The sequence below is a fragment of the Triturus cristatus genome, chromosome 2_2, assembly GCF_964204655.1.
Source record: "Triturus cristatus chromosome 2_2, aTriCri1.1, whole genome shotgun sequence".
Taxonomy (NCBI): domain Eukaryota; kingdom Metazoa; phylum Chordata; class Amphibia; order Caudata; family Salamandridae; genus Triturus; species Triturus cristatus.
In genome coordinates this window covers 461,706,936-461,730,144 of record NC_140582.1, presented here as the reverse complement: position 1 = coordinate 461,730,144, position 23,209 = coordinate 461,706,936, and the positions used below count along the sequence as shown (strand labels likewise).

At 46.6% G+C, this 23,209-nt stretch overlaps 1 protein-coding gene across 12 annotated transcripts in view; it reads left to right on the top strand.

The window, feature by feature from the left end:
• The window catches only part of BLTP1 (bridge-like lipid transfer protein family member 1), a 1,988,102-nt gene that overhangs the window by 1,741,895 nt on the left and 222,998 nt on the right, over nucleotides 1-23,209 (top strand). For all 12 annotated transcript variants that reach the window (XM_085641559.1, XM_085641555.1, XM_085641564.1 and 9 more), the window contains one exon: nucleotides 17,195-17,352. In XM_085641559.1, coding sequence (XP_085497685.1) covers nucleotides 17,195-17,352 — 158 coding nt within the window. The remainder of the gene's footprint in view (nucleotides 1-17,194; nucleotides 17,353-23,209) is intronic.

Below are 23,209 nucleotides of genomic sequence, written 5' to 3'. Positions count from 1 at the left end.
ACCATCTCTCCCTCTGCCTGCACCATCTCACTCTCTGACTTCACCATCTCACCCTCTCACTCTCTGCCTGCACCATCTCACCCTCTGCCTGCACCATATCACCCTCTGCCTGCACCATATCACCCTCTGCCTGCACCATATCACCCTCTGCCTGCACCATCTCTCCCTCTGTCTGCGCCACATCAACCTCTGTCTGCGCCACATCACCCTTTGCTTGCACCATCTCCCCCTCTGCTGGCAGCATCTCCCGCTTGCCTGCGCTACATTACCCTCTGCCTGCATCATCTCACTCTTGGCCTGTACCATCTCTCCCTCTGCTGGCACCATCTCACCCTCTTCCTGCACCACTTCCCCCTTACCTGCATCATCTCGCCTTCTGAGGGCACCGTGTCCCCCTCTGTCTGCACCAACCCCCCCCCTCTGCCTGCACCATCTCACCCTCTGCACATCTTCCCCACAGTCTGCACCATTGCCCCCTCTGTCTGCACCATCTCTCCCTCTGCCTGTACCATCTCACCCTCTGCACATCTAGCCTCTGCCTGCACCATTTTCCCCTCTGCCTGTCCTGTCTCCCCCTCTGCCTGCACCATCTCACCCCCTGCACATCTCCCCCTCTGCCTGCACCATCTCCCCCTCTGCCTGCATCGCCTCCCCTTGTGTCTGCTTCTCTTGTAACCCTTTTCTTTTTACCTTCTATCCACCCCCACCGATGCTTTCTGTCTCCCAGTTCACAGCTCTTCTCAATGTGACTGAAAATAAACTCTCGTGAAATGTGCTTTGAATTTGTGCAAAGTTTAAATAACTCACACTCACCCTCACCTTCACTCTGCCTTCGAGCACACCGCAGGGACTGGGGAGGACTGGTCAGGCAGGGAACAGGAAGCGTCTAAAGGGAGGGGTTTTATGGAGAGAAGTGAAAGTTAGGCATGGAGCTTTGCTTGCAGTAGACACCGCGGGGCTGGCCAAAAATTGTTCCCAGGGCCGTCATTGGTAGCGCTTTACGCTCGCTACAAGATTGACGGTCCTGGGAACCACATAAACAGTACGCCGGGCCCGGCGCCGCACCACCACTATGTTAGGTGGGGCAGCATTTTGTGTGGTGCGGCATTTGGGTGCAAGCAGGTGCGCTTGCACGTACAGTACCACGTGTGGTATACTGGCTGCTCAGTGACAGCACCAGAGCCACGCAGCTGCCGCTGGCCGCCCCGAAAATAGTGCCGCCTGGGGCGGACCGCCCCCACCGCCCCCCCCTAGCTACGCCATTGGAGAGTGGTAGCGTCTTCCAATGCCGAATATCGCGTTTAAGTCGTTGCAGAGGGGGTTGTAAATTAAGTGTTAGGAATGTGTCGCAGTCAGAGGTTATATATATTCCAAGATACTTGAAACTGTCCGTGACTATTTGAACCGTACAGCCTCTTGGGAGACGTGGGGCCGGTCCGTGTAATATGTAAAGCACAGACTTATCCCAGTTGATGGCATATCCGGAGACGGAGCCGTATACAGTGCATATATTAAGAAGCACATGCAGCGATCTCGTAGGTGAGGCAATATATAATAACACATCGTCCGCATATAAAGAAATGCGATCTTCCCATTCCTCCCTACATTTTAACCCGCAAACCATGGGGTCCCATCGTATCCACGCCGCCAGCGGTTCAAGAATTAGCGCAAACAATAAGGGTGACAATGGGCAACCCTGCCTTGTACCTTTGCCCAGGGTGAATTCTCTCGATATGTGACCATTAGCAACTACATGTGCCACTGGATCGGTATACAATAAACGTACCCAAGAGCAGAACTTCGGTCCGAACCCCAGGTGGTGAAGGACGGCAAATACAAAGGCCCACTCCACCGAGTCAAAGGCCATTCGCGCGTCCAAGGAAAAGACTGCAGCGTCTTCCTGGATAGTGTGTTTGCGACCTAATGCGCCATGGAGGCGTCTAAGATTCAGGGCCGTGTTTCTGCCGGGCATAAAGCCGGATTGATCTGGGTGTACCAATGTGCGGAGATGCGGGGTCAGTCTGACTGCTAGCGTTTTGGCTAAGATTTTCCCTTCGGCATTAATTAAGGAGATTGGGCGATATGACGTGCATTCTTCTGCCAGTTTTCCAGGCTTATGGATGGCTACTATAGTGGCCAGCCGTTGATCTCTAAGGAGTGTCCCTATATTGCGACTGGTTTCGAACATTTTTAGCAAATATGGGGCTATCTTCTCTGCCGTGTGTTTATATAGTTCTATCGGGATCCCGTTGGAAACCGTGCCCTTGCCCGATTGTATTTTGGAAATGGACATTTTAAGTTCATCTACCGTGATGTCTGCTTCTAGCTGTGCTGTGATTGTTATGTCCAATTCAATTGACTCCCCCTATAACTAACTCTCTCCTTGTGATGACAAATTATGTCCCCATATGGTATAAGTTCCTCCTTTTGTCATATGGCGCCTCTCAGCGAGTAATTCTTACTTTTGAACAACATTAAATATGTTTGCCTCACTGTTATATTCTTCATATCCCTCTTCGCAATTCTTGATGTTCACACTCTATTGATTCTCTAATTTGGTCTCTTTCTTCCCCCAGCTTGCAGTCGAGTTAATACGACGCATTGATGTAAAGTCTGTGTTGGTTTTATAATTATTTGTATTTTCTTTCCCACATGTAATAATGTCCCGTCTAAATGACGAATTGTTTTTAAACTTTCCAAGACTCCCCTCCGGGTAAATCTTTCTTCTATCTTAACTGTCCTCTTCCATCATGGCGCCGCGTTTTCACGTTCTAGTGTGCCACACGCTCACGCTGCATGTATACCGGCACGCTTCCCTGGCCCGCCTCGTCACTCGTTCATCGTTAACTGAGGACGCCACTTGATCACGGTAAGCGCCTTGTCTGTTCGCCCCGTATGGGCATATTCACCATTGATCCCTTCACTTACCTGCACTTTTCCCCCCTCCAGTGCATACCCACGGATCACTCATCTCTGCAATTCTATCGAAATTGCCTGCTAACTCTGGATACTCGGACCATATTCCCCGGATCGGAGCAAGATACTCGCATTGCCCGTTATCGTACTCTAACAGGTACCCTTCCCCCTTCCCCGCTCGCACCCCCTCACCCCGGCGCAACCCGCTCACTTGTTCCTTGCCTCACGTGCCTTCCTTCCCTCCCCAGCTACCGTTGCGGTCCCACCCGCACCTACTAGCAGACTACCAGACCATTTTTGTACTACAAGACGCGAGTTTTTATTCTGGCAATTGACCACGTCTCCTTCCCGATCTATTCTCTACGGTAAGCGAACCTACTGGTTGCTCCCCACACCGTTATTTAGACTGGCAGTCACTACTTCTTGCTATATTCATTGTGGTGACACACTTTGCGCCCTGCGACCCATTGGCCTCACATACCAATTGTAGAACTCCACTTCCGGCGCTAAACTAATGCTTGCCTCTCTTTTTAATTGTACTTCATCCTTTTACCTCACTAGCTCACCGGTTAGCTTCGTAAAGACAGCAAAAATGCATGTTGTCACAAGTGGCATGTGCACTGAGCACAAACACGGTTGAAATTCCGCGCTGCCTTATCCTAGTTCTAATTTCTCTTTTTTCTCCCCTTCTTCACACTCTCATTTTCAGACAGGCAATTCCTTTCAATACCAGGCATGTACATTCTTTCGTCCTGATGATCCTTGTATCTTTGTAATAGGATCGAAACGTCGTCGACCCCAATCTATACAGCGTGCACATTAATCTATTATGTAAAAAAGTGCAGTGTCTGTATGAAAAAAGCTTAAACACTGGATTTTGTAATTAAGCTCCTTTTGCCTTGCCTGTAATGTCTGTTTGTTTTGTATATGTCTTTTCTCACAACGGATACAGGACTGTGTCCCACATATGTTTTGCTGTTGATTATTGGTTGCTTTTTCATTGAAAAATTAAACTGGATGTCCGGCTGGACATTCTTAATATAGTTTCGATTCTGTACTATATTTATTCCCTCTATTCCTTAAACCATTTTGAGGACCACTGTTTGTTTGAAATTAACAATTACCCAAGGTCCTCAACTACCTATTGGGTCCCCTTGTTTTGTTAAAATATGTAGATTGTCGGCGTCCTGCGGCGTGAGCCGAGGCATACGGATATCATGAAGGAATGCAAGCGCGTCTTGTACTGTGGTGCTATTTGTGGAGGTGTAGACTCCTGGTCTGCACCAGAAGCAAGTCCTCCATCCTGCGTGGGTTCCGCTTGCCAAGGCTTGTTGGGTCCTGACTCGACTTCGCCGCCGCCGACAGCAAGAGCCTTCGTGGGACAGCTCACCTCCTGGTCGTCCTCGACGTCTCCTGGTACCCGTGGCTGCTGCGACAAGCTTCACCTCTTCACCTGCATCTTCACGACATCGCCTGGTTCCTCCCTGGTTCCTTCCCGGCTCCTGGCTGGTGACCTAGACTCTGTCCCTTCTACTTGCAGGTTCCTTCCTTCTTGATCCCCACCTTGGGATCCACCGGACACTCTTCACTGACTGCCTGTCAGCAACTTTCCTTCAGGCATCCATAGAAGTCCACGACGAAACCCGACGCAAGTTCACACCTATGCACCCGCAGCCCGTGGGCTAGGTAACTTGGGTACTTCGGTGATCACAAGGGTATTGACTATCCTAGGGTCTAGTTTCCGAGTCTCGACTTTCTAGCTATACCAGAAGTGTCCTAAAACTGCTTATTTCTAACTGCTAGTAATTCTATCGACTTTTACGCATTACGCGTGAGTGTTTCCACTCTGCACCTGAATCCCGTGGGCCTCCCACTTCCTAACTGTTGGTAGTATAGAGTAGCCCCAGCGATTCCCTAGGCCTAGGCCTATCCTGTGTTCGTGACAGTGGTCCTTATACCACTTACTTAGTACATGGTTTGCGTGGCCCCTAGGGCCTAACTGTATTACTTACCTGTGTGACTTAATGTATGCTTAAATAAGACTGTGTTGTACTTACCTCGAATCTCATAAAGAGTGCTGAGGGTTTGACTAGAATAAATACATTCTATTTTTATATATATCTGTTGTGGTGTCCTTTCATTTCGTATTCAAGGGATTACAAATGGTATAACAGCTGGCTTCACATGCCATACAGAGTTTAGCCTAAGACTGCTCTTGTCCATGCTACCACTAGGATAGCTGGTCTATAAGGTTGACTTTACAACCAATCACCATAAGGGTTGTTTGGACTGATACAAGGTGTACACTAGAATTAGTGACATCATATATCAGGCCAACTTCTCACACTTCTCACAGACTTGCTCATAGTGTCGTGCCAGTGTATCGACTATGTGTTGTGGGTCCGACGTGAGTGTACCGTTGTTGGTTCTAATCAGTGCTAGCCATATATGCGCCCGTTCTTTCTTGTCAAGCCAGGCCAGAAGTTTACCTACTTTGTCTCCGGATTCATAGATCCGATGCTGGACCGCCTGCAAACGAAACTGGGCGGCAGCCCAAAGATGTTCTTTGTAGTCTTGTGTTTTAATGCGTAGGGCATGTGTTGTTTCGTCAGTGGGGGCGGCTGCATGTTGGGATTCAAGGTGGTGCACTTCCTGCTCCAAGGTCTCTATGTCTTTCCATTATTCCCGTTTGTGCCCCTCAATAATGGAGATAGCTTGGCCTCTTATTACTGGTTTGTAAGCTTTCCACAGCATCAGAGAAGAGGAAACTGATGCTTCGTTTTCTAGGAAGTATTGTGTGGTTGTCTTTGTTAAAGAGTTCCTGATCTTAGAATTTAGGAGAAACCCTGGATAAATGGGATATATGTGTCTCTGGGTAACACAGTGTGCACGTTTTTTTGTCTGTATCGGGGAGTGATCAGAGATCCCCTTGGGTAAGTATATGGTCGCTCCCATCCTCTCTAGATCATCCATGGCCGTTAGTATATAATCTATACGGGAGAGGCTGTTATGCGCTCCCGAGTGAAATGTATACTGCCACACTGTCGGGTTTTGAAGCCTCCATATATCTAGTAAGCCGTGTGCTTTCGGAAAATCCGTCAGTGGGGAACTGGCTCGATGTTGCGGTCGGCTAGGTGTGCGGTCTTGTACGTCATTCGCAGTCATATTAAAGTCCCCTCCTATTAGCAGATCTCTGTCTGGTAGGGTGAGGAGAGAGAATTTGCCCAGATATTGGAAAGCGGGGGAGTGCAGAGCCGGAGGGACGTAAACAGATACTACATTAAATGTTTGACCCTCCCATTGAATCGATAAGGCCGCGAATCGTCCTTGGTCATCCTTAAAGGTACGGTGAACAGTAAGAGGAAATCGTTTTCTCACTAATATCCCTACTTCTCGGGATCCCGTGGTGAATTACGAATGGACCATTAATTGGAACCCCCACCGGTCAAGGGCCTTTACAAGTGGAACCCATCAGATGGGTCTCCTGGAGCAATACAACCGCCAGGGAGTTGCGCTTTAGATATTGGAGTACTAGCCCTCGCTTGATCTGGTCTCCTAGACCATTGACATTCCAGGAGATGAGTGATAGTGTTGGCGTTTTGGTGTGTGACGTCATTGGATCAGATGAAGACATTGGGTGTATAAATCTGCGTGACATATCGGACAGCATAGGACATTGTGAACCTATTACTACAGTGACCGTACATTGATACCTGCAAATCAATAACTAGCAAAACTTTCTTGTGTTGCGAATCAACATTCCTTGCAACCATAACATGCATCTCGCCTCTTCGGCTCGTTCTGAATATCTTTATACACCGCTTATTGCACTTTACGTCTACATTGGGGGTAAATGCGGGATTATTTCCTGTAAATTCAAATAAAATCCCTACCAACCACCCCCCTACCTTCAAACAATTCAACCCCCCCTCCCTGCATCCTTGCATCCCTGCCTAGTAGGTTTAAAACTACCCACCACCCCAAGAGCAGAGTGCTTAAAAACCCTAGAATCAAACCCATTAAACGTACGGTCGTGTGGTGTTAGTGCCCAGTAGTCTCCTCCTCCCGGGCCCACGGCTGCCCTCCCCTGCATCTGTGCGAGGATTCCTTGGGGTGATGATCGGCGTTTCCGTGGTTCAATTCTTCCCTGCGGCGCTGTGACTTGAGTGGACCTTCCTCCAGGCAACGTTGTGCTTCTTCAGGCGTCGTAAAGAACCAAGATTTCTCCCCGTCGATGACTTTAAGCTTGGCTGGGAAGAACATCATGTACTTAAAACCCTTGTCTCGGAGAGCCCTTTGATGCCTTCGAAGGAACGTCTTTCTCGTTGCACCTTCAAGCTGAAGTCAGGAAAAAAACGGATCGTTGCATTGTCATACTGAAGGTCTCCAATGACTCTCGCTGCTTGTAAGATCGCGTCTCGGTCACGAAAGCTCAGGATATGCTTTCAAGTATCTATGCACACACACGTGTGTGAATATATTATATATATATATAAAGTATGCAAAAGTCTCGTAAATACGCTCTCAGGAAGGAAAGGCAAACACAATAGTCCCAGTAACCAGTTTAATGCACACGACGCGTTTCGGCAAAAGCCTTGTTCACGTGTGAGGTGCTGTCAGTATCACACACTGATAAAGTTTAACACGATCCAAATGAAAAATAAACATAGGACAATTTACACAGTGTAGAATACAAGCACGGCGGCCATTATTGAATGGGTAAAATACCCTTCTATACATAAGGAAACAAAACCATCCCCTGGCATACGGTTAAGATATATTCAAGTAATGTACTATTACACAGAGTACAAACCAACTATGTGTAGCCTGAGGAAGGAAAAACCAAATTAAACATCCATATATGTCAAACACATTGAATATACACTTGTGCTGGAAGCATTCACCTTCGACTAATAAAGCCAAGGTAGGTATGCATGGCTGGACGTGGTGATCACATAGTGTGCCTCAGTTAATAAACATATAACCTCTGTACATAGTTCCGCAAAATAACGAAGTAGGTACATAAATGTACCAGTTAAACTAGATTAGGCAAATGTACGTGGCCGAACATGACAGAAGTGATAACAAATTAGACACAAGGTATGTATAGTTATCAAATACAGTCCATGAATTATTAGCTAAAGTACGTAGCTAAGCGAAAGTAGACACATAGTGTGTACAAGTGTGACAGGACCAGTCCATGTTATGAAGATAACAAGAGAAGGTCTTTCAAGCACAAAATTTAAAGAAGAAGGACATACTTGTCAGATGGATGTTCCACAATATAGAACTACATGGCCAACCTGGAACGTGTAAATATCAGTGGACATTACTGGTGACAGCATAGAATAAAGATGTGCCAAGCGTGTTATCATACCGGATGAAAAGGGTAGGTTGCCCGTGCTGGTGAATACGTGAAATTGGGCCCCTTCCTTTTCTCCTGTGAAAAGAGTAAAGAAGAATAATACAAAAGACAGTTAAAGTACGAAATGTTAAAAACGAATTACACTTGTTGCACATCCTAACAAGGAGTTGAAGAAGCAAGAAGGTTATATATATATACAGAAAGTAACAACAGTTAGACAGGTACTGAAAAGCCTGTCCCTACCCCAAAATAGCCTGTAAGAGAAAGGAGACATAAGACTAGTTATGGTCATACATACTAGTATATACATCACATGGGATAAGGCAATGCCCTGTACCTGATGTCACAAAGATAAACACTGTTTATGAACTCTCTTTAAGGTGAATTGATAACTCCTCATCCATGTTCAGACCCCCCGGAGTTTTTGTCTGAAAATCTATGAAATCCTAGAGGTGGTGACAGGGTACTTTCTTTACGACAACGGGAGTCCAGATATATCATAGATTTTCAGACAAAAACTCCGGGGGGTCAGAACATGGATGAGGAGTTATCAATTCACCTTAAAGAGAGTTCATAAACAGTGTTTATCTTTGTGACATCAGGTACAGGGCATTGCCTTATCCCATGTGATGTATATACTAGTATGTATGACCATAACTAGTCTTATGTCTCCTTTCTCTTTCTCTAATTTGGCGACAAGTGGGAGAAGGCAAAAAGAAGGCACCACTCAGCAATATTTCAAAATTGCTTGCGTTGTGCTGAAGACCCGTTTTGTTAGTGTAGCTGTTTCTACTCAGGCCAGGGTCGTCGGCTCATTGAACTATGTCATCCGACTTCTGGTAGGATTTATATTTTTAGATTTTGTGCTTCCCCTGCTTCTTCGCTACATTCTGGTCGCTGTACTACACGTGTGTAAGTAGTGTTAGTATGCGTTTATACTAACAAATGCATCATGGTAGTAGGGAGGGCGACCTCTCAGGCGCAGCAATGTCCCGGGGTGTGCATTCGCTGAACATTTGTGTTTGCTATTAGAGGGTGGTGCATGGCTTCCACCCTGTGATAGCAAATACTTGTTAGACTACTTGAAGCAAGAGGAGTAAAACCTCGTATCTCTGTAATAGAGGGGATGCGGATGGTAAAAATGGAGAGAAAAGAACAAAACAAAAAAAAAGCGGGGTCTCACCAGTTCTTTTAAATGAGGCCCCTGGTGGGTGGGTAATGTTCCGTGGCCAATCCAGTTAGTATATTGCGGGGTCTTGTAGGACTGGGGATCTTAATGTCACATGTAAATTAGGCGTGGAAGGGCACAGAGACGTTTAGCAGCCTAGAGGAGCGCCACCTTCCCGAGTATTGTTTACTAATTGTTCGGGGGGTTCGAGGCCAACTGAAGTCCGGGGATTGCCACATGTCAAGAATTCCTGTCATACAAGGGAAACACGCCCTTATGTAAACAGGAGAGCTGTTACATAACTCAAGGAAAACACGCCCTTATGTAAACAGGAGAGCTGTTACATAACTCAAGGGAAACACGCCCTTATGTAAACAGGAGAGCTGTTACATAACTCAAGGAAAACACGCCCTATAAAGGGAGGAACCGGGAGGTACAACGCTGTCGGATATTGTGTTCACACCGACGTACCTGCTTCGTGAAGAGCAGTGTTCCGGAGTGGTGCTCCAGTAAGGCAAGAACGGAGGTAGGTCGAGTCGTTACTCCCTGGGCCGTGTCTTGCCCCATCGTCACCTGTGAAGGACCCGGAAGCTCTACCGGTCACCCATTGAGCTTCGCTTTTTGACTCGGCTGAGTCCAAGCGCAGTGGCGCTTTTGCTGGTTGGAGTCGTAACTCCCAGCCCGACCAGAGACACAGGGACTGCCAGCTGTAACGCACACCAGGAGGTGTTTGCCGCGTTACAGACTCGGAAGTCCACAGGATCGATCGAGCGGCTGCTCTCGGTTCAGTCTTCTTTGCTTGTGATTGGGGTATCGGTGACGCATCACCAGGAGGTGACTCCGCGTCCCGGTGCAGTCTGAGGAAGAGGTTGAGCGGCTGCTCCCTTCAGGTAGAGACCCCGGCTGGGTGTTTCCCTGACTCCTCGATTCTCCCCAACACTCTTCGTGCCCCTCACAGCCTACCGATTGGCATTGTCGGCCATTTCATTTCTGCCCTCTGTTGGCATACGCCGGGACCGGCGTATATGCAGAGGACGGTTAGGACCATCCGTGCTGTGGGCTGGTAACGTACTTAGCCTGGAGGATTCCAGTGACTATAACTTTTGTTTATTCTTTGTATTATATTTGCCTTCATTAAAACAACTAACCCTTCACTAGTGGTTGGGTCCTCATTGTCGTGTCTGTTAAACGATCCTGAGACGTTCAGGGCGTTACACCACACTCCGGGTCTTTATTTAAATATGCAGGGTGGGCCTCGGCAGTCCCTGAAGCCTCAGTGGTCCTAGGCAGTGCCTTATTTGTTCTGTAATCACACGGGCAGTACTTATGGTGTTATAAAGTGATACATTCATAGAACTCTTGCAGTTGTACAATTACCCAGGCTTCATTTGTCTAATAGTCAGTTAGATTATGTTTGATAGGTGCACTCTAATATTAAATAATGTTGTCCTTAAAATCTCCTATAAACAGATGATTTTCACAATAAACAATAGACAAGTGTCAGAAAAAAAAGACCTATACACTCATTTATTTGAAAAAATAGGTAACTTTTATTAAAACAGAAATAAATAAAAATGTAACTTTAATAGAACAGTATAATTAAAAATAAACATGGGTTGGACTCCAGTGGAAGCAGCGTAGGAAACCTGCAAGACAAAAATAAAACATAAGTATGTGTGCTGTGTGGAAGAGGTAAAGAAAGGTAGTCCGAATCAAAGGACCATAGTGAGAATGGAAGGGAGGGGGTGGAAGGGAGAAGGGGAGGGAGAGTCAAAAGAAGAGAGGGAGGAGGAGACAGAGCGTCGGCCTATTGCACCCAGCCCTTAGTGTTTACCCTCCGTCACCCGTTTGTGTAGGACGCTGGGGTCGGCGAGAAAGAGTGTGGTTCAGCAAGTCCTTAAAATTAAATACATGAGGCCAGAGATTATGGGCCATATTATGAAGGAAGGGCGATAACATTATCTCAGCTTTAGTGGCAGGAAACTGCAGCTAAAGCGGCGATAAGGGGTTGATAATATGCCCTTGTGAATTCCCTTAGAAGCCCAGGTTCTGGTGTGAACCTGGGCTGCTATGGGAATTTACAAGGGCATATTATCAACCCCTTATCGTCGCTTTAGCGGAAGTTTCCTGTCGCTAAAGTGGTGATAATGTTATCGCCGTCGCTTGATAATATAGTCCTACATTATTAGCTACGGGAAAATCGCTTGCATGCACCTGTGCACCCAGGGTGCTGCACCCCAACCCCTTCCCCCGCACTGTGCTCAATTGTAGGTCTTGCACACCGAGGCTTCACTGATCACCTGCCACCACTGGTGTGTCCCACGACGTGTTGGTGCAAGCTCCTAGTCCGGGGTATGTTTGTACGATAGACCAGGTCTCCGGTCGGGCACGGTGTCTTGATACCACGATGGAGGGTGTCAGAATGCCAGGGCATTATTGCGGGGTCAGCTCCCGCTCCGCCCTTCTTGTGGCAATCAATTGAATGTCTGAAAAGGGAGAAATAATTTCATGATAGAAACGTCTGGAGGTAAATGAAGGTTTATTTCAAGCTTGATAGAAAATAGGAGTTGAGTGCATCCTTCGTTTTTGAAGTATGATCTACCAATTGTTAGTGGTAATCGTGGTTCAAAGAGGAGTTGGAGTGCACAAGAATAGACAAGGTTAAATAATAATATGTTATGCCAACGTTCACATACAAAGCACCAGAGTGCATGCTAGAAGCATAATGTGTGCGTGTAATGCAGTGGCGGGAGCCTGTGTGCAAGTACACTTAGTAAGGAGCTCACTACAGTGTCCTAAAGGCCAACAACACGTGGCTCAGGCCTACAGTACGATCCAGCACGTCCTTAAAATTAGACCGATGTGACTGAATGAGGTCAGAGATCACATCATTACGCATGGCAACATCGCTTTGTCACACGTGCGCACTCAGGGTGATGCACCCCACCCCTTCCGCAGAACCGCCCTCAACAGGTGTCTGTAGGGCAGCGCTGCCCGTAGGTTCAGCCCTACCTTATGGTATAGCAGGTCTTTAAAATGAGACAGAGATGTGACTGAATGAGGTCAAAGATCACATCATAACACATGGCAATATCGCTAATTCGCACGTGTGCAGTCTGGCTGATGCACCCCACCCCTCTCGCCGCAGCGCGCTCAATTGGAGGCCCTCTGCACCCAGGCCGCTCTGCTTACCTGCTGTCATTGTGTGAGCAAACACTGCGGGCAGCAGTGCTCACAATTCAGATGGAGTGTTGATTGCAGGAGAGTGTACACCTCATGGATCCCTTTCGTAGACGACGGGCAGTAGGGCTCACAATTTAGAGCCCGTGTTGATTGCCAGGATGGAGTACACCTCATGGATCCATTTCTTTTTTTTAATTGCGCATTGTGATATGCGAGGTGGATATGGCAAATTATTTGAGGTAGTGTGGAAGAAGAGGGACGTGTGGCGTCGTGGTTATCCTATTTATATGTACGCAAAGTGGGCTGGGCTTGCATACACCAGGCCAGCGTAGGGGTAAGAATAATTATACCAGGGACTTGGGCGTTGTTCAGTTCCTACCTGGCCAGGAAGTGTACTTATGTGTGTTTCTTTTGTAGTTTTGACCTCGCAGAGTGTGCAATTTAAATTAGTGTAGCATGTGTCGGGAGGGCGCGAACTATCGTTAATGAGATGGCATGTGATCTAGGATGTGCAGTCTGCCTCTGGCTGATGATGCTCCTTAGAGCCAGCAATACCCAGGCCGAAAGGCAGCACAATAATGTGCAGACACACACACACCAGGGGCATCGTGTAACACATATTTGTTTTTTGTTGGAATGTTTGAGATGCATGGCAAACACACATGGAAGGCTAATGTACAAAGCATGAATATTGATCAAGATGATGGTTGCATGTTGGGTGTAGTATAAAATATTTGTATACAGGAAAACACTTTTCAAAAAAGCTTTCTAAGCAGAAGAGGTGTCTCATCAAACGCTGTAGAGAGAATGAGCAAAATGGGTGGGTTCGTACAACTATTACAATGGGAAATGTTATGAACCAATCAAATGCTTTTTTTTAAGGTCACATGGCAATCGCGCACCGAGCGCGGCAGGAGGCCGCACCCGATGCGATTTTGACAAAATATATTTATCATAATATAAGTTTATTACAGTTAGAAATATATAAATGTTTAAAATAATTTAGATTTTCACGTGCTCTCATATACTGTTATTTAGATATACTTTTGAGACAAAAAATAAAAAAAGGGAATGGCCTACCCGGGGCAAGACTATACGTCGGTGATATAACACAGGGCCTGGCAGCCTGTACTCGTGGAATACGCAACGCGTTGCAGGCGTGACCCCATACGTACATGACGTAACACGTGGCTTGGTACTGCGTACCCCTCGGATACCAAAGTAGTACCTGGGGTGACTTCATGCGTATATGCGTCATGCGTTACGTGGGACGCGGTGCCACAAACTCGTCGGATACGAAATGTGCATCATTTTCGAGTATAGCAATGTGGCGGATAGGATTCGTGTGGTGATGGAACTTGGTACGCTATCGGTATGGGAGTGCAGTTTTCTCCCCCCCCCCCCCCCCAAAATACATATTTTTTGGGAAAGATATAAAACATTACATGATTTTTTTTTTTTTTTTTTTTTTTTTTTTTTAAAAACCTTTATTCGTGCATATTAAAAGAACAAATACGGGCCTACAACCTTCAGGCCGGCCACGATACGGTTAAGCACTGATACAAACATTACGGCCCCTGTGCTTCAACGGTCAAGGTTAGCAACGATTTATGAAACATACACTGGAGAGATCCTTGACCCCAGGGAAAGGAGAAGTGAAGGTTAATTTTAAAGTTTTCAAAATAAGTTTATCAGGGAAATAGTCAGTGAAGAATAAGAACCAAGGAGATTCGAGTCCGCACGATATCTTCACCACACGGGAGAGCAGCAGCATCATTAAAACAGCAATGGAAGTAAAATCGCAGGCAGTGAGGCAATGCAGTTATATAACAGGATAGTCACATGAGCAATTACGCACCCCTCCAGTGCCGCCCCCACTCAGTCAACCCCCCACCCGGACCCAGAATCGAAACAAGTATAGCGCAGAAACATAAAGAGAAAAAAAGGCCCATAGAACTAATTAGAAACAGTAAATTACCCCCCCACCCTACACCAATGCGGAGGCTACGGCCTTCCCCCCCCCAGCATAGTGCCTGTCGCCCAATAAACCCGAAATATAGACAAGAAAGAGAGTAAGAATAAAGTAAAGAAAGATAAGAAAACAATACACCTATGTTAAAGGGGGTGAGAAAAGAATAGGACTATTCTAATCTAAACTCCCAAAAAGAAGAAGGTGGGGAGGAGCCTACGTATCATCAGAGCGCCCTAAACCATCGGCCATCTTTGGCTTCCACACACTGAGAACCCACTACCCCAAAAGCGGTCGTGTGAAAATGAATTGTCACAACAATTTAGATGAAGGAAGACAAATCGCGACGAATGCGCACAAAGTACACATACAGTTCCAGTCCCAGTCCAGCCCCTCCGTGAAACCATGGCGATATTAATCAGTCTAGCCCTGGCCCGATCGCGGGCTTGAGATTAAGCCAGCCCCTACATGAAGGCCCCGCATCCCGTGCAGACAAAGACAATATGGCCGTTTGGGAGAAGATGGTGAAGTAGAATCCCAAAATGGCCCCCGACCATCTGTAGAGGTCCCTTTGTGCACCACATAAAGTCCAGACATGGCATGTAGAGTACAGGAGTTCCACAGAAAAGAAGCAGTAGGCCACCGTGAACGATTCCTCGAGGATGTTAGGTGTTGCTCAGCTGGATACTCTTGCAGACGCGGTGAGGCAGGCAACAATGAAGCAGGCAGCAATGAACGGGGAAACAAAGTATCCGCTGTTAAGCTGGAGAGCAATTGATCCTGGGTGCCGGGAAAGCCGCTCACGGCCCGCAGCCGACAACAGGGAGTCAAACTGCTCACTTAGCGCCTGAAAGCGAGCAAACATTTGTAAACGAAAGTCCCGCAGGACGGCCAGTACGGAGCCGCATGTCAGCGGAAGCTGCACCCCCACATCGGCAGCAACCCGGGACGGCACCGTGGAGCTGGTGTCTGGTGGAGGGAGGGCGAAGCGGGCAGCGGGCAAGACCGGAGTATCACCCCCCAGCCGCGAGCAAGCAAACAACGCCATGTTTTACCGCCGGACGGTACAATGGCCAGGGGGGGGGGGTCGTAGCAAGGAGTCAGTTCCCCTCAGGTCTGCGCCGCAACCGGGAAAGCCAACAGTCGCCTCCCTTCCCTCGGGTTCTCTTTGCAGCCGACTAGGCAATAGAAGAAGGGGGTCGGCAGCCTCCCACAGCGCGGTCCACAGATCGGGGCAGGAGACCCGCCTCACCGGGGCTTACCTTACAGCCCCAGCCCTTCAGGCGCAGGGTGCAGGAGGTGTCTGGCCGTCCCTCCCCAGGCTCATCTGGCAACAGTCCGTGATGTTAGGTGAGGTCGGGACCGCGGGGCTCGGATTTGCGCTAGCGGGTCTGCGGAGCTTCCTGGGGGCCGGCAAAGGCCACAATGGAGCAGGGGTCCAGGGCGGAGAACAAAAGCACCAAAAACTCCGGCATCCGGGCGGGCTGAGACTTCGGGGAAGTGGTGGCGTGGACAGCGCGTCGTCGTACACGTTTCACCTCGAGAATCGGCAAGGATAGGAATCAGGATAATAGTCCGGGGCCAAGGGCCGACGGAGCCGGGCGCTCAAGCGTCTGCTCCGGTCGCCATCTTGGCTCCTCCCCCCCATTACATGATTTTTAAATTTAAAAACAAGAAGTATAATAGAGTTCCAAAATATTAAAAAATATAATAGAAAAAATATAGGTTTTATGAACATTAAAATATGGAATTAACATTTAAAAAATCTTCGAAATTCACTGAAAATAACCATAGGTTTCACAGACGTTATAGTTGGGAATTAGCATTTAAAAAACCTTAGAAATTCACTAAAAAAAACATAGGTTTCAGGGACGTTCTAGTTAGTTGAACAATTGACTCATATAAAACCAGAGAAATTCGCCTGTTATAGTAAGTTGTGCTAACTATATCTCACCCGCCCGCAATGCACTGCTGATGATGTCACATATTAAATCACTCATGACATGGTCAGTGACATCACTGATGACATCTCAATTTTTTTTAAATTGCTAATTCCTAACTATAATGTCTGTAAAACCTATGGTTTTTTCAGTGGATATAAATATAAATATATATATATATATATATATATATATATATATATATATATATAGAGAGAAAATATGAATGAGAATATGAATGTCTCGTTTTGGTTGTCAACATACAAGAACTGTTCATGTGTTGAGGTGCTTCGATTTAACTGCACGCCAGTAGATATATATATATATATATATATATATATATATATATGAAACAGTCTCGTCTCACCAAGTTTCTTAACAACAAACGAGAGTGGACCCAAGTTGAGTGCTGGTTTTCTTATTTTATTTCCTTAGTATGTCGCCATGACGCGTTTCGACAGCTCCCTGCCTTGATCACATGACGATATATATATATATATCTATATACAGAAAGAGGGAGAATGTTGTTTTTTGCATTTGGTAATTACTTAGTTTTGTTAGTACTCTGAAACTGTCATTGATTTTTGGTATTCATAATGGATAGTGGTAATTGTTCTGCCTCTATCGGTGATCTATTACATTTTCCATTTTAGGTGGACAACAAGCGGATTGAAAAGTCAAGGCCGTCTCTCAGTCGGGAGTAACAGAGACAGGGAAATTAGTATGTCTGTCGGGCTAGGAAGATCACAGTTGGATTCTAGAGGAGGGGTGGTTGGAGGAACCATCGATGTTAACGCTTTGGAAATGGTCGGTAAGTTGGAAAGAAGTTTTAAAGTTTGTGTAATAGGCCACTAGCTGTGAATTTGATTCTGAGATTGAGGTGGTCAACACTAGGAACATGTGAAAATGCAATAGTAATGACCTTTCTTCTGAGTTGTAAGGGTTGAATTAAGAATTTACAAGAATTACTTTTTTTTTGTTCATTTGCCATTTGTGGTCAGTTCTTTGTGCTTTGAAATTCTTTTACGTATACTTGTACAGGTTTTTATGTGATAATACTAATAACAATTTAGCCCCAGCATAAAATTTTACTTTTAAATGTTTAGAATATTCTACAGTTTGAAAAACTTACTTAGTTAAGGCTGTCCTTCTGCTCACTCAGATACTGATACTTCTTTCCGTCAAATAGATGTTTTTTCAAAACATAGCACCACACTGTTGGGAATTCACTTGGCATGTATGCTTAAGGTAGTGAGTTGGGCTCGAATTTGGTCATAAGAAAAATGGTCAAAGTACTCAAGTTGCAAACCCATAACTAATTTGAATTTATTCTCTGAACAGTTTTTAGAGAACACATCACAAACATTCATTATATAAAGAGTAGGGCATTGCCAGTAATCTAAGGTGCGGTGAGGAAATAAATCAAACCTAACCTTCTTGCATTAACCAACTGTTGAATTCAGCTTTCTTTCTTGGATGATTTTTCTTTGCTTTCATAAGGCTTCTTTTGTACCTGCCATGTACGTAGTAGAATTGTAAGCCCAGATGCGTGATTGTGATGTAGAATTGTTACCAGTAGTCATGCAAAATGTTGTTGTTGGTTTCTCTAAATCGCAGATTTTGTTACTGGTTTGGTCTTATCAAGCTTTTGGCTGTCCCTGGACTTTCGACATGGTTCCGGGGTTGCCATAGCAGACCTGAGTCACATTCAGCGTGTGATGATGTATTGTGCTCTGGCCATATTCTGGGTTAGTTCGCTGTATTTTATTCATTGAGCTGAGATTGCTTGTTTTTGTTTTTAAGGATGAAAAGCTTTTCTTGTTGCTTTACCTGCACATTACTGGTTCTAATTCCAGCCCTGTCTCTATCCAGTGCCTCTAAAATTAGTCCCATTAAATTGGATAGTAACCGTTATTCAGCTGCCTGGAAATTACTCCATTTCTTATCCAGTTTGTTATACTCATTATGGCTGTGATGATACAACACCCTTATTTCATAACTTGTAAGTGCTGTCCGTACATCGCATTTCCTAACCATTTTTCTCAGGCAAAGGCCACTATCTTCTATAAGAACACACTGCGAGGCTTTATTCATGTTCAGTATTTTATTACTTTATTTGGGTTACAGCCCTATTTTAGAAAATACCATAATGTGCAGTCACAAAAAACAAAATAAAAACAGTTTAAGGATTGTCATATAAGCTCATTAATGATACCGGCTTTGGGCCGGCAAAACAGAAATAAAGACTGCTTTGATCATCATCGCAGGAACAGTTTAAAATATATACAAAATAATCTTGAGTTGAGACCAGATCCAGCCAAGGCGCTTGACACCCATCATTTATTGAGTCTGAAAAATACTGAAGTGCCCAGACCTACTTCGAAGTTGAAGAACTCATCGGGAGCCCAACACCAATTGCCACAGAAAACTCCACCTAACCCGAAACTGGCCTTTACAGCCAACGTCCAGGACTCAAGCAGGCCCATCTTCAAACAACTACAGTACAGGCTCCATGAGCAACAAAACAATTGTCATCCATCCCTGGACTGGAAAGATTTCTACCAGCCCCGGTGGAGCCCAAGAACCGTAGACTCACCTTTGAAGATGCTTCTGAGCCACATCCTTCTTCAGAACCTTTAGCTCATGCACCCAAAAAGGTCCTCACTGACAAGGCCACTAGCCCACCACCTCAAACCCACCCTCTTCCACAACCAACAACCCCTCCTCCTTTTCTTCTTTCATCTCCTCAGGGATCACCACAGTTCTTTTCAGACACAGGCAGTCTCAGCCCCTTTATCAATTCAGGGGACTTTGACTCCCCTCTCTACCCCCATCCCACTGATGACCCCTGAGAAGACTACAATGTAGAGCCCTCAGGGGACCACGACCTCTAGCATGTCCCAGTCAGTGCTTTTCCTCCATACGACACACTTGCTTACCATGGGGTCATTCAGCGAGCTGCAGCCTACCACAAATTAGACATGCACACCATTCCAGAGGAGGGCCACTTCTGAGTGCAGACACTATCTAGGATTGACCATCCTTCCCTGTCCCCCTGGTCTCCCCAGTTTGCCCCTGACTGCAAGCAAGCTGCAACACAAACTACAGGTGATGGTGCCTTGCCCCCCCCCCCCCCGGCACCACCAGATAAGGAGGGCAGGCAGGTTGACTCTGCATCCCATTGGAGCATTGCCAATTCCGTGAGCGTCCTGTCTCGTTACATAAGAATAGTGTAACAAGATGGTGGCCCTGCTCCAGCACCTCCCCCAGAACATCGAAAAGGGTTGAAGAGATAGTGGCAGAAGGGAAATCATCTCTAATGCCACTAATCGTTGAGACCTAGATGCATCCTACACTTCAGCTAGAGAGGTTAATACCTCCATTATTTTACATCACCAACCCTTCATTTCTGGCTTCAAGCCAGAAGCCCAGCAGTAACTCATGAACTTGCCGTCATCGGGGCACAAGTTGATGAGATGTTAGAGAAAATTAAAAAGGAGACAGACTAAACTAAATCCGTAGGTTCCCTTCAGACAGCATCAGCTGGGGGCTCCTTTTGGAGGCAGCAGAGAACAGCCACTCTCAAAACCAATTACCCCGACCAGTCCCAGTCCTATCAGGCCAGAAGCAGGCCTACCACCAGCAAGATGGCAGAGGTTACACACAGGTTTCCTTCTAGGGTAAGGTCTTCAAAGGCATAGCACGCCCTCAAAGGGGGACTTTACCTTTAAATAGTGACTTGGCCCTCATCTCCCCCAATCAGGCAAAGCCTGTTGTGGGAGACTTCAGGCATTTCTTCTCTACTGGGAGCAGATCACCTCCAACCTGTGGGTTCTCTCTAACTTACAGCATAAACCCACGGGTATTACCTCGAGCTCATCTCAACCTCCCCATAAATCCTCTCCGGCAAATACACCCTTTGCCCACAACACAAGCTCCTTCTTCAAGAGGAGGTTCAGGCACTCATTCTCAAGGGTGCCATAGAGTCAGTTCCACATCAGTACCGTGGCAAGGGAGTTGACTCCCTATACTTTCTCATTCCCAAAAAAGATAATTCCCTAAGAGCTAGACTGGACCGCAGGCTCCTCAACCGATACATTCTGTCTGAACAGTTCCATAAGTCTACCCTACAGGATGTCATCCTGCTGCTACAGCAAGACAACTTCATGACTGCTCTCGATCTGAATGTATCTGCTTTCACATACCCATCCATCCCTCCCATCACTGGTACTTAAGTTTTGTGGTAAGTTGTCAACATTATCAGTCCAAAGTATTGCCTTTCTGTGTCACCACAGCCGCAATAGTGTTCACCAAATGCCTAGATGTGCTGGCCGCCCATCTCAGAAAGGGTAGTATCCATGTTTTACCCTATCGACAATTGGTTGATCAAGAGTGCAGGCGAACAAAAGTGCCTAGTTCACTCTCAGACCACCATCTTCCTCCTGCACAGGTTGGGATTTACCATAAACGCTGCCCAGCCCTTTAAGAGCCAGCACTTCTTAGGGGCTAGTTTAAACTCCATGTAGGAAGCTGGCTCTGTATATACTATACCAAAGTAAGGTATGGTGTGCATAGAGTCCAGTCGATACCCAAAGGCTTACAGAGGTAAAAGTAGGCAATACTTTACTCTCTACTTGTGGTATTGTGGGTGAGCAGTAAGGCTGTATCAGAGGGTAGTGTTAAGCATTTATTGTACACACTCAGGCAAGACATGATTTTACACGCTCAAAGACTGAACCTATTGTTTTGTATACAAATATTTTTAGTTGTATTTTATTTTTAGAACCAAACAGGATTTGGTGCAGATAAGTAAAATAGTACTTTTCAAGACTAATACAGTTGGCTTTGATACAGGTAGGTCAAATGTTACTTTGCAATTACTTTGTGATTTCCTTTTAGATTACACTGGGGCATTTCCTAGATAGAAGGTAGGTATAACAGTTTTCATAAAAACACAGTTTCTTATGTTTCCATACAAATGTCACGGTCCCAGTGATTCCTCTCCTCAGGATGACGCCGATGCTATGTGTGGGTCCCCCGCCCATCCGTCCCCTGTCTGGTGTACGTGTGATACCCTCGGACGAGAAGATAGGTGGGTGAGGGAAGGAAGGGTAGGAACAGCGGGGAGAGAGACCTGGAAGAAACAAGAAGACGGATTAGCCACAGGCTCTCCTCAACCCCCAAGACTCCACCCTAGACTTGTCGTTCCCCCTACCTGGTACTCCTTCCTTCCTATAGCTGAGGATGGGCTAGGGTTCTCTCTGGAATGCTGGAGGGGTCTTAAAATTGTGCATGACATTGTACTACCGTGAAAGCTTGCCCTTGAATCTCGTATTGGCTATAAGCTTCTCTCTTCAGCCTGATAAATGTCTTATATGTTTGACTGTTTGTAATTTTGTTAAGTGTTGAAGGACGCAGGACTGTGTCCCACTCAATATTCACACGTATGTCTAAATTATCTGTTTTTCTTGATCATTAAACCTCAATGTCCGGCTGGGCATTGCATAATTATATAGAGCCGATTCTGGTCTATATTTATCCCATGCTGAATTGCTTTTGAAGGACCCTTTGTTTTTCAAACTAGTAAGTACCCTAGGTCCTTCCTACCTCACGGGTTTCCCCTTGTCAAGTCTAAATATCAGTAATATCCTCGCCACGTCTCGGCAGGATCGAAGAGTCTGAAGCGAGGACGTTGCGAGGGTCTGCTCGGCGGAGCCGTTGATCTATGCAAGTTTGACGGGAATCATTGACCCCGCCTTCCTGGCTGACGCGCTTTTTATCTGCGTCCGTGGTTACGTGATGTCTTCTCCCGCCGGGTGACGGCGGGGGCTTCTGGGACTTGGAGTCCTCTGCTCTCGGAGTCGCGTCGTCGGACCCCGGATCATGACAACAAACAACCTCAAGACTTAGAAGTTTTTCAGAGGAAAACAGTCAATGCAATCCTATTGAGAAACATTAGTTTTGCAGTTAAGTAAGCTATCTTTGGGGTTGAGTTTCTGGGGTTAGAACCATGGTTCCCCCAGGGTCAAGGATGTACTCAAAAAGCACCCTCAGCGGCACTAGGGCGGCCGGGTGCAGAGTGCTGAGGCCCAATGTTATCCCATGGGGGATAGGGGCCTCCGGTTGGTGGCTGCTCATAGGCACGCCACTTGCATGTGAGAGCAAAGCTCCTAGGGTTTAGCTCAGGGCAAAAGAGGGATCCAAGATAGCATACAAAGTGCACCACAGCAGCACTGGGGTGGCAGGGTGCTGGATCAATGTCAGGAGCCCTGTAGGTTTCAATGGAGAAGCCCCAGTCAGAAAAAAACACTGCAGGTTCGGGCACGAAGATCTTCTGGAGGCGACCACCAGTTGGAGAGGTAAGTTGGGGATGTTGTGTGATGCCAGGACACCGTCGGTTGGGCCAGCCAAGGCTGTGGGGTGTCTGATGCTGTCTTTTGGCGTCAGGTTTACGTTACTGACTCCGGTCGGGGGAATCCTCCAGTTAGGGGCTGCAGGCATTGTTGGGAGACTTGAGGTAGGTCAGGGATCACCTGATCCCAGGTCCGGATCGCTGGGGAGACCTCCTTGTGGTGTTCGACCACTCAAACTTGGGCCGTGGACGTCGAGTTCAGAGTGGTGTTGACTCGCAGATGTGGCAGGAGCCAGAGTCTGTTGGTGAACAAATC